Source organism: Vigna umbellata, chromosome 4 (assembly GCF_029865625.1).
Source record: "Vigna umbellata cultivar VRB3 chromosome 4, Vumbellata_1.0, whole genome shotgun sequence".
Classification (NCBI taxonomy): Eukaryota; Viridiplantae; Streptophyta; class Magnoliopsida; order Fabales; family Fabaceae; genus Vigna; species Vigna umbellata.
In genome coordinates, this window is record NC_142168.1 from 31058164 (window position 1) to 31069421 (window position 11258).

The 11258-nt window shown below is 31.4% G+C and overlaps 2 protein-coding genes across 2 annotated transcripts; both read right to left on the reverse strand.

The window, feature by feature from the left end:
• Positions 1-1899: 1899 nt before the first annotated feature.
• LOC148199888 (LEAF RUST 10 DISEASE-RESISTANCE LOCUS RECEPTOR-LIKE PROTEIN KINASE-like 2.5) lies at positions 1900-6025 on the reverse strand. Its single transcript, XM_088114451.1, has 3 exons — positions 5751-6025; positions 3600-3632; positions 1900-2669 (listed from the first exon to the last, which is right to left on the reverse strand). The coding sequence occupies exons 1-3, from the start codon at positions 5947-5949 to the stop codon at positions 2128-2130; spliced, it is 774 nt and encodes a 257-aa protein (XP_087970577.1). The 5' UTR covers positions 5950-6025; the 3' UTR covers positions 1900-2127.
• A 98-nt stretch (positions 6026-6123) lies between these two features.
• LOC148199889 (LEAF RUST 10 DISEASE-RESISTANCE LOCUS RECEPTOR-LIKE PROTEIN KINASE-like 2.5) lies at positions 6124-10444 on the reverse strand. Its single transcript, XM_088114440.1, has 3 exons — positions 9354-10444; positions 8341-8370; positions 6124-7339 (listed from the first exon to the last, which is right to left on the reverse strand). The coding sequence occupies exons 1-3, from the start codon at positions 10294-10296 to the stop codon at positions 6255-6257; spliced, it is 2058 nt and encodes a 685-aa protein (XP_087970566.1). The 5' UTR covers positions 10297-10444; the 3' UTR covers positions 6124-6254.
• Positions 10445-11258: the final 814 nt, after the last annotated feature.

Here is an 11258-nt window from a genome sequence, read left to right on the forward strand (position 1 = left end):
ATTCTTATTTAAAAATCTAGTGCTTAAAAATTTAGGCATAGCTTATTCACGAAAATTATAAACAGATTACAAAGACATATTTGTAAACGAAAATAACTCAAAAAATAAGAAGTGATAACTGATGATTTATTTTCCAGAGGAGGAGAATGAAGGTGGAGTGATATATGTAATTTTGTTAAAATGAGTAAAGGAAAACTAATTTTAAAGACGATGAAGACATACTTCTTTTGTCAATTTTTGTTTTATCAAATCACTCAGATTATATAACTTTTATAACATAATTGATTATCTTTTATATATTTCCACTGCACTTAATAATTAAATATTTTCATGTTGACTGGGTCAAGTGAAACAAGACAGAACAAACCAGCTAATAAATGTAGGGACCAAGAGAAAAAAGCACGTCAAGACCTGGAAAAATATGCAGTCAACTTCAGAGTCTGGTCAACAAAAGCAAGTAACTGAAAAACCACGCAGTTATTTTTTGAGTAAATATGTGTAAGCTAAAAACATATGAAGAATATGTAAATTGGAAAGAGAAATGTGCTAAAATCAGGCAATATTTTGTGGGACAAAAAAATAAATGAAGCCGAGAAACTAAAGCTTATTCACAGAGAAAAGCACATTTAAGCTTCTGAAGTTTTGTTTTTTTATAGATAAAAACATCATAAAATTTAATTTTATTGATCTAAAACTTTTTTCCGTGTATATATATACTGATTTTTAATTTTGTTTCAATTAATTCTTAAATTGTTTTAATAAATACATGAAAGTTTAATTGTGCTATAATTATATTTTAAGACTAAGTAATTTTTTTGTAAATAATATTTTGAAAACTCTGAGTTAGAAAATAATAATAACACTACCAGCAGCAGTTTAATAAAGATATATTTAACATAAAGAAGGTTATTTATGAGAAATATACTTTAAGAAATAATTATGATAAAATTAAAGTTTTAGGTGTATATATATAAAATAAAGAGAACAATTGAAGAATTAATTAGAACAAAATTAAACATATATAGATTGGATAAAATTTGAAAATCAAGTAAGAAAAACGGATTTTGAGGTCTGAATATTTATAGAAAATGGTAAATTTAGGGGGTTAAATTTTCTTTTACTTGAAATTTAAAATTACAAATATAACCATAATGACTTGTGATAGTGTTTAGTTTCCAAGTCATAATTCTTTTTTATCTTAGATAAGCTTCAGTTTTTATTTTAATCGAGAAAAAAGTGTCAATTTTACTAATTAATCACACCCAATTATACATTCTACATACCGAATCTCGTCTCTCCCATTTTTACTTATTTCACCACAGTATATTATTTATATCACTTTTTAAATCATTTACAAAACATTCATCACATTTCTCCATAATTAATTTAATTTCTATCCAAAAACTTCATTTCTTAGCCCCAACAACTTCTCTTAATCCAATGAATCTCTTGGTTACTTTTGCTTTTGTTCTTTTCCCTCGTAGGTTAATCTTTATTTCGAATAATTTTTCTGTCATTAGAATTCTCTATAAATTTGTCTCTAATCATATCATATTAATATTTTCTGCTCCAAACAGTATACATTACACATTAATGACGCGTGATTTTTGTTTGCCACGACAGTTCTAACCCACGTTAGAATCTAAGGAAATTAGATTTTTCTTCAGAAATTCATTTGTAGGTCCTTCGTTAGTTATCATTACCTTGTTCTATGCCTCCTCTGTTTTTAAGATGTCAAATTTTATCAAATTTCTGACATTTTATTAAAGTTGTGATCTTCCCCCTGTCAAGACATGACTGTCAGAAATACTCCGGCCATTCTAATTTTGTTTTTATATATACATATTATTTATACAAATTTAAAATCACATGCTCATTTCTAAATATGATACATATGAATATTCCAACTGATTAATCTATATTATAAAAATCAATATCAAACCTTGATTTGAGATATTACAACTGAAACATTACTGTGTTGAGTGATCTTTAAAAAAACAACTTTCAAGATCTACTCAGACTGCAAGGAACTAGTGGTCCATTCTGCCACCAATCCAGTTGAGGGATAAGAAAGAACAGGTTTTGGGGGTATTTCTTGAGAATTCATGTTACCTTCTAACATTTCTATTATCCCTTGTGCAGGTACTCTAATCCTCTGGCTATCCCTTTCGCAATTTGCAACAGATTATCCCAACTCAAAGATGAAGTGCTCTCTAGTCCCTTATTACCGATAAACTTGTCGAGGGAACCATTAGGCATGAATTCATAAATAAGGGCTTTCTTCTTTCCTTCTAAACAGAATCCAAGAAGTTGGACAACATTAACATGAGATGTTCTACTGATGCTGGCAACCTCATTGATAAAGTCTTTGCCATTTCCTTTCGATGCCCTTAATATTTTTACAGCCACATGGTAACCATTGCGTAACTCTCCTTTGTATACAACACCAAACCCACCTTCACCCAGCTTAACGGTGAAGTTCTTGGTGATTTTCTTGACTTCTGAAAATGTATATTTCTTTTGTGCTAGAGTTCCATGATCTTTTAAGAATACTTCAATATCTTGCTCATTAGTAATATGAAATTTTGTCTTTCTTATTGATGAGATGCGTTTTCTGCAACCTATTATGAGGCATATCATGAATATCCCCATTGCTCCACTTGCAGTACCTGTGTTAATAGATATATTAGAGGAGTTACGAGCTATAAGAAACATTTGAACTGCCTTCTATAACTAAAAATATTATTTAAAATATCATGTTTCATTAACTTTAATTGGGAAAATGGAAAATAGATTTATTCTTTCCAATGCTTTCACAAAAGCTTTTTTGAAAACAAAAATGGAAACCCCTTGACTTTTAAGATTGGTATATGTGTGTGAGAGTGTGTGGGTATGAAGCATAACGAAACAATAGGTATAAAAGGAAATTTGAAAAATATTCGCAATTATATGTGGTTGTATTTTGTTTATTTGAGAATTTTTATTAAGTGAGCCTTAGTTTTTTGGTTGAGATTTAATACAAAAGTTATATACTCTCTCCAAATTTTATGAAAAAATTGAATTTTCTAAAAAATAATATAAGAGAAAATCGTATTAATTATGTATTGAATCTTGAATTGTCCGGTTGAACAATTTAAGAAGATTTATCACTTTTTTTAGTTTATTGACACATACATATTTTAATATACATATCTTAAATTTCATTAAAATTTATCAATTGTGTTTTGTAAAGATTGTTGAATCATATTTGATTATGGTTGATAATCACTTTGGATAACTCAAAATCCTGACAAAATTTTGTTAAATTTAAGACATGTTTAAAATTGATATGTACCACTAAACTAACCAAAGTGAATCTTTTAAGTGAAATAGGATCAAATCTTGAATACAAAAGTGATTGAGGTGATCATTCATTTAAAAATTATTGATATTGTGTAAATTATTGCACTATCCGTATGGATCGAGATTGAATTAATTTACCATGCATTCACACTCATTATGACGGTAAGCATAGCAAATTTCAATTATTATATGACTATTAATGAAATATATGTGAAAAAAATTAAGAAAAAAAATGAAAGAAAACTAAACCTAATTACCTATAATGATTTTCGTTCTCCAATTCATTCGTCCTGCAACGGATAGAAGGGAAAGCAAAGATGGGTTAGCATTCTCCCAATGCAAGGATGATAATATAGTAAACATAAACACACCGATGCCTCAAGAAGAAAGTACGCGCTAAGGGTTATGGCATGACATTATGAGGCAAAATGGGAATTACCAATTAGTTTAAGTTGCACTGGTATCAAACAACTTAGAAGTTAGTCATTCTATACTTGTTTTTCGATTCAAATCTATGATGATTAGTTTCTAACTTAGTATAGAATTTGGTCCTCTGCATATTTTGATGATAAGTATATAATGCATGACAATTGAAAAATATATTGGTAGGATAGGCTTTAACCATGATTCTGATACCATATTAGAAAGTGGTTTTAAGCCTAATTCAACCTATAAAATCGACTTGTAAGATGAAGTTTGCACCCCTCTTATATATTATAATTTTATCTTATCTCTAGTCGACGTAAGACTTCCAACAATTAGTGTGACTAGACACGTTTAAGTAGGACTTATCCTTGCAGAAACAGAGAAACTGATTGCCATCAAATCCACAACGTCCACCACTTTTCTCACAGTACTCGCAATAAGGTGCAGTCCAATTCAAAAGAAACCCTATCTTCAAAATCTACTCTCAATGTAATTCATTCTCAATAAGCCAGTGAAATTAACAGAAGCATTCATGCTAAATGGCGCATTGACCATAAGCTGACACTCGTTTAAGGAATAGCTTTTGTATCGGAATGCAACCGTATGTATATAGCTCCATTGAATAGATAAGAATTTAGATATATAGTCATGTATACAAATATTGCAAGGTCATGACTAAAAGCTATAAAAAAGCACTAAAGAGTAATATTTTAAAATTTATTAATGTTTCGTTACTACAAGGGGTAAATCAAAATAGTGGATGATTTTGTTTGAGCAACCATATTTTAGGAAAAATAAGAATAATTGAAGAAATCAAAGTCTGCTTCGCAATTTTGATACTTTAAAAATCTCAAAAGTAGCAGAAAGCAGAAAATGATGTCCATGATGGTGAAATACGTGTTGGACCACAAAAGGAGGAAAACATCTACATTTACTCATAAATACAATCAACAACTCTGTTAAAAACATATATATATATATATATATATATATATATATATATATATATATATCACTTACGATGCTGTTTAATTTCAATAAAGGATTCTTTTTACGAATATACAATTACTTCATAACTAATTATAATAATATATCTAAGTTAATAAATAATTTTTAAATATTATATTATCAATTTATTATTATAATAATAAAAGTGTGAAATTGTTATATATGAAATAAAAATTGTCAAAATATCATTGTTGATTTAATTTTTAAATGATCACTTGTCGAGATGAGCTGCTAAACTAGAAACTATATTATTAATGAAAAATTCTTCCTCTTCTGAATGATTGGTGTTACATGCTCATGCATCTTGTAAAACGAAAGTAAAAGAAGGAAAAGTAGAAAAAGGATGGATAATACTTTATTGTCGTGCATGATGTTAAGGACGGGTCCCAATAATTTTAGACCATAAAAAACAACACATGTATGCTTAGACTGTGAGTATATAAGTAATAATTTCATAATAGGTCAAACTTGCCCCTCTTAAAAGGATATACAAGAAATTTTGTCTTGAGCGATTCTCTTTTCCATGTCTTTTCTTAATAATTATATATCTTACAATAATATATGCACTACATGAACAATTTTTAGATACATACGAACAATCAGAATTGCAGTTAAAAACAAATTTAGACATACAATAATATATGCACTACATGTCTTTTCATACGCTTATTTCAATATCTTCCATACTTTATTTTTTGTGTCTAAAAAAATTATTATAGTTTCAGTGTTGATTTACAAAATCCCAGGTAGATGCTGCCCGATCATCGAAATTTGTATGGGAGAAAGCAATGGAGTCTATTTAGTATTCATAAATTAGAGGCCTTTTACATCCTGGACGTGATTTTTCACTTCTCAACATGTTTAACATGTAAGGTATTTAGATCCTTATGAAAAAGAAGTTGAATGGCACCATTGAAAAGAATAAGATTATAGCAGGAGAACATAATAAAAACTAGAGAAGGAAGAAAACATACTCTGAGCACGTGGAGACTCTGGTGGAGAGAAATAATAATAAGGGAAAAAGGGTAGTAACGGTGAATTTTCTGGTATTACTGTAGGTGTTGGTGCTGGAGACCTTGCAGCATGACTAGATAAATATGTTTGGAAGAGGAGTGATAAGAAGAAAAGGGTGCTGATGATGGTAGAAGGAGATGAAACAAGAGGAAGAGGCATGGTAGAAATCTGAGAGGGGCCTTAATTTGCAGGAGAACAATGTCAGAGGCCTCGTTTGTCAGTGAGGCAAATGATCAACTACACAACGACAATCTCTTTATAACTCAAACTAACTCAAGTTCCCAACTACATTGATGGCTATTAAAATAAATGGCGTTGAAGATATGGGAAAAACGTTGAAAATTCTATAGCATATATATCAAACAGAAGGTGTTATAAAAGTCAATATTGAACGTTGACTTGAGATGTTACAAATAAAACATAATTATGTTGAGTGATCTTCTTTGAATAATAACTTTTAAGATCTACTCAGACTGCAAGGAACTAGTGGTCCATTCTGGCACCAATCCAGTGGAGGGATAAGAAAGAACAGGTTTTGGGGGTATTTCTTGGGAATTCATGTTGCCTTCTAACATTTCTATTACTCTACTCATAGTTGGTCTATCTTTTGGAAACGTTTGAATGCACCACAAACTAACTGTAATCATTCTCCTTTCTGTCTCTTTTTCTTCTGTGACTATATCACTTCTCAAATCTTGGTCTTCCTCCAGCTTTCGGTATATCCAATCTGGGAAGTATTCACTTGTTTCAGTGGTTTCTTCATTAACATTGTTCCTCACTCCCACTATTTCTAGTAGCATCATTCCATAGCTATACACATCAGATTTTTGTGAAACTCCACCAAAATGTTTGTTGCACACTTCAGGAGCTACATATCCTATTGTTCCTCTCGCATCTGAAACTGAAATAGTGCTCTCTTTCCCAGGACAAAGTTTTGCAAGCCCAAAGTCTGATATCTTGGGACAGAAGTTGTCATCCAAAAGAATGTTATGTGGTTTTATGTCAAAGTGTAAAATACGAGTGTTGCATCCCTTGTGCAGGTACTCTAGTCCTCTCGCTATCCCTTTTGCAATTTGCAACAGATTATCCCAACTCAAGGATGGAGTGCTTTCTAGTCCCTTATTACCGATAAACTTGTCGAGGGAACCATTAGGCATGAATTCATAAATAAGGGCTTTCTTCTTTCCTTCTAAACAGAATCCAAGAAGTTGGACAATATTAACATGAGAAGTTCTACTGATACTGGCAACCTCGTTCATAAAGTCTTTGCCATTTCCTTTTGATGCCGTTAATAATTTTACAGCCACATGGTAACCATTGCGTAACTCTCCTTTGTATACAACACCAAACCCACCTTCACCCAGTTTAACTGTGAAGTTCTTGGTCATTTTCTTGACTTCTGAAAATTTATATTTCTTTTGTGCTAGAGTTCCATGATCTCTTAAGAATACTTCAATATCTTGCTCATTAGCCGTTCTTCTTGATGACATACATTTTCTACAACCTATTACGAGGCATATCAATATTCCTATTGCTCCAATGAAAGTACCTGTGTTAATATATATATATTACAGGAGTTACGATAAAAAAACAAATACGGTAGCTAATTTTAAACGTTTTCTTTTCCAAACAAGTGTTGAAGAGACGCAAAACATATGGCTTAAAATCATCATCAAAATCTTGTGTAAGATAGTATATGTTTCATGACCTTTATTTTAGAAAATTGAAAACAAAATTATGTTTTCCAATTCTTTCATATATTTTTTTGTCAATGCTTTTTTTGAAAATCAAAATCGAAACACCTAGATTTGTAAGTTTGGTATGTGACTATCATTGTTCTGGTACTGGATGGATAAAAGATTTGTCATGGTTAAATATTCTATGGGCTTAATATATTATATATTTGTTTTCCTTAAACACCATTTTAGTTTTTTATTTAATTTTTGGACCATGATACTTTGATCCTAATAAACTTCTACACTCCTCTTATATCTAATAAAGTACATGCATCTTTTTCTTTTTTCTTTTTTGCTCCCAAAATTTTCTGGAAGGTCATACCTAGGTTAAGATATTGGCCAACTAATAACTTAACCACTGTGGACGAACTGTCCTAATTTGATAGGTATGGCTTCTAGGGAAATAGAAGTAGGCTTCTAGCTTTTCGTTTATCTTAACCTTTTTTATAGATGGGTTTTTGTCTAGGTCTCTCAAGATTTTTTATATATTTTTTTCCAGATATTTAAATTTTGTTATAACTTATTAGTGAGAAATTTGAATCTATAATTTCTCGTAACTTTTCTTCTAAACCTACTATATCAATCTTATATTTCTAAATTAACAGTGAAAAAGTTTAATTCAAACCTCTCACGTTCTCTCTCCCCATTTTATCACTAAATCAATTTTATAGTTCTTAACTAACAAATAGTTTGATTCTACAAAAGTCAACAATGAGTATATATATATATATATATATATATATATATATATATATATATATATGAAACATACCAAACAAAAAACAATATGTATGAAAGGAAATTGTGTCATTACCTATGACGATTATCGCGTATAAAATGACATCTACAACATTGAGGGAAAGAAAAACGCAAGTAGTTAAAAGAAATATATATACAAATAATACATAATGAATAATATGACGTGACTTTTTAATAACAGGATAGGATACAATAGGATAGAATGAAGATAACACTATAATATGATAGAATACGAAAAAGGAATAAGATAACAATATAAGATAAACCGTAATCGTATGTGATGTTTATTGTGCAACTTGATAAACACTAAATATTAATAACGTGTAATAACGACGGTAGTGATTATTGATATTTTAAAGAACAATAAGATAACAATAATGGCTATGTACTACAATTACAATTATAACAATGATGTAAATAATAAAAATGAAACTATGGCAACAATGACAATGCTACCCCCACAATGAATTATCCAAATTTATATAGGATAGTTATTAGAATAAATTCATATATGTTTATATGTAATTTTGTATTTATTTCTCATTTATATCTAATGTTCGACTTCGTACTCAAGTTTGACGTCAATAAATGCAATGGATTAATTCAAATACAATAAATCACCTATGAGATTTTATTATGGTGTGCATGTGGAAATGTTTGAACAAATTTTTTTGTAGATATTTTTAAGAAATAAATATAGGTAGAGCAATCTGGATCGTATAATTGATAAGTTATGAAAAGTCTAAAGAGAAATATTTAAATATTGAGTAATATTCTGTGATTTAGCACGAGTGGATGATTTGGTTTGAGCACCAAGTTAAAGTAAACAAGAATAAGTGGAGAAATAGTTTAGCAATATTAATTCTTTAATAATATCAAGAAGAAAGCATCATGATCGATTGGACCCTAGGTTGGTTTAGTTCCACCCAAGTGATAATTAAGTGCGGTTTTTCTTTTTGCACTCTCATTATTACTAACCACATCCCATTTTACATGTCGTTGTTTTGTGGCACTGATACGTAAGATATGAGAGGCGGAAAATTGAAAAAAAAGAGAGAGAAGACTTACCTGTGTCGAGAGAACACTGTTCATTTGGGCAATAGTTGCATGAAACTAGACGTTCATCATAACCATAACCATACGGTGAGCAACTTTCGTCACTTTCTCTGCATCTTGTGCAGCCACGAGGAATACTATAGTTGACCTTAAACGCATCATTGAGAGCTTCTTCCAGAACTCCAGCTCCGTCATCAGTGTCATCGTAACGATCCAGAGGACCGGCAGCAGGCACGTTCAAACGTCTATTGCAATCCTTAAGCGGTGGGTATTTGTGGAGCATCTCCTTTTCCGTGTACCCCTCCTCAAAATAATACACAACATCCGCGCACGTAAACTTGCGTTTTAAAGGGAAATTTGGGATTGTAGGACAATGCTCAAATATGATGATTTTACGCACTGACGCGTTATACTGGAGCAGAGTGCTGTTGAAGTTATCGTAATCGAAGTTCTGGTAGCCGTCAAAAAGGTGAGTAGAACAGACATGGTCGACAGGGGGTCTTGGCATCAGTTTCATGGTGTGAGTGGTGTTGTCGATATCTTTCACTGTGAAATTTTGAGATTCATAATGAGCATGGCAGGTGAGCAGGAATGATTTGTTGGGGCCGTTACATTGAGAGGGTGGAATCTTTTCCCAGGGAGGATCGAAGATGGCGGAAACGTTCCAGTTGCACCTGTATAACTGCTGAGCACAGAGCGGTGGTGGTGGTTGAGAGTGGGAGTATGGCAAAGCGATGAAGAGTAATAAAGAGACGGTGAGTGCGAAGGCAAGGGGAGAGGTGTGGATGTGACTATACTTATCATCCATTCTCACACTTCTTCTCACTTCCCTCCCAACTCTCTCTCTCTCTCTCTCTCGTAAATGAAGGCTACAGAAGCACTTTTTGTCAGCACCAACGGTTGAATAAACTTTAATGTGGCCAACGTCAATGTCCCATACAGTAATCACAATCATGAAATGCACCACCCTTGGTGCAGTAGTGTTAGGTATTGTGGGGGTATGATCATTCTCTGGAAAAAAATATGTCAACACACAACAAGATTTTGATATGACCACGTGTACTGATTAGTACATTTTATTATATTTTTGAATTTATTTTATATTGACGTGGAAATGAAATTTTAGAAAACGAATGCCCTGGTTTCAAACTTTCGACTTCTCCTTTTGCAAATCTTCGTTGCAGTCGACCATACCTCATTGGTGTGTTTTATGGTTGCTCTCTGATTCGCTTTTATTGAGCTCCCAAAATCTAGGTTATTAGGAGCGAACTCTTTTGGTTTTATCAGTTTTTCATTTTGAGTGACAATCTGATTCTTCGGTGATTGGTTCATTTTCATTGTTTGGAACAGTTTGTAGTAAGTAAAGTGAAATCCATGACACAATCTATTATATATCTATTAAAACTCTAAGAAGAAAACTATTAATACACTCATGACAATTTAGTGTGACGTAACGAAGACATATAAGAAATGGAATCCACAAACTTCATCAGTGCACTTACTGTGTCATATCAGACATGAGCATTAATAGGGTAGCATAGTATAAATAAGTGGATAGGTATGTTGTAATTTTTGCACAACTTTTCCTTAACGTGAATCTTTAAAGGTTCTTACATCAACTAATTTCATTAACTACTAATTTACTACTAAGGTCATGGGTGGCACCAATTATAAACACAAACTGTATCAACATACTCACTCTTTAAAGAAAAAAACCTCATAACAAACTTCACAATTAACTGGGTAGCATAGTACAAATAAGTGGATAGCTAGCTGAAATTTTTGCACAGTTTTTTTTAATGTGAAGCTTTGAATGTTCTCATATCAACCAACTCCATCAACGGATAATCTATCACCCAAGTCATCAATGGTATAATTTATGTTAAGAAACCAAATTTTTGCTTGACACTAAAAATC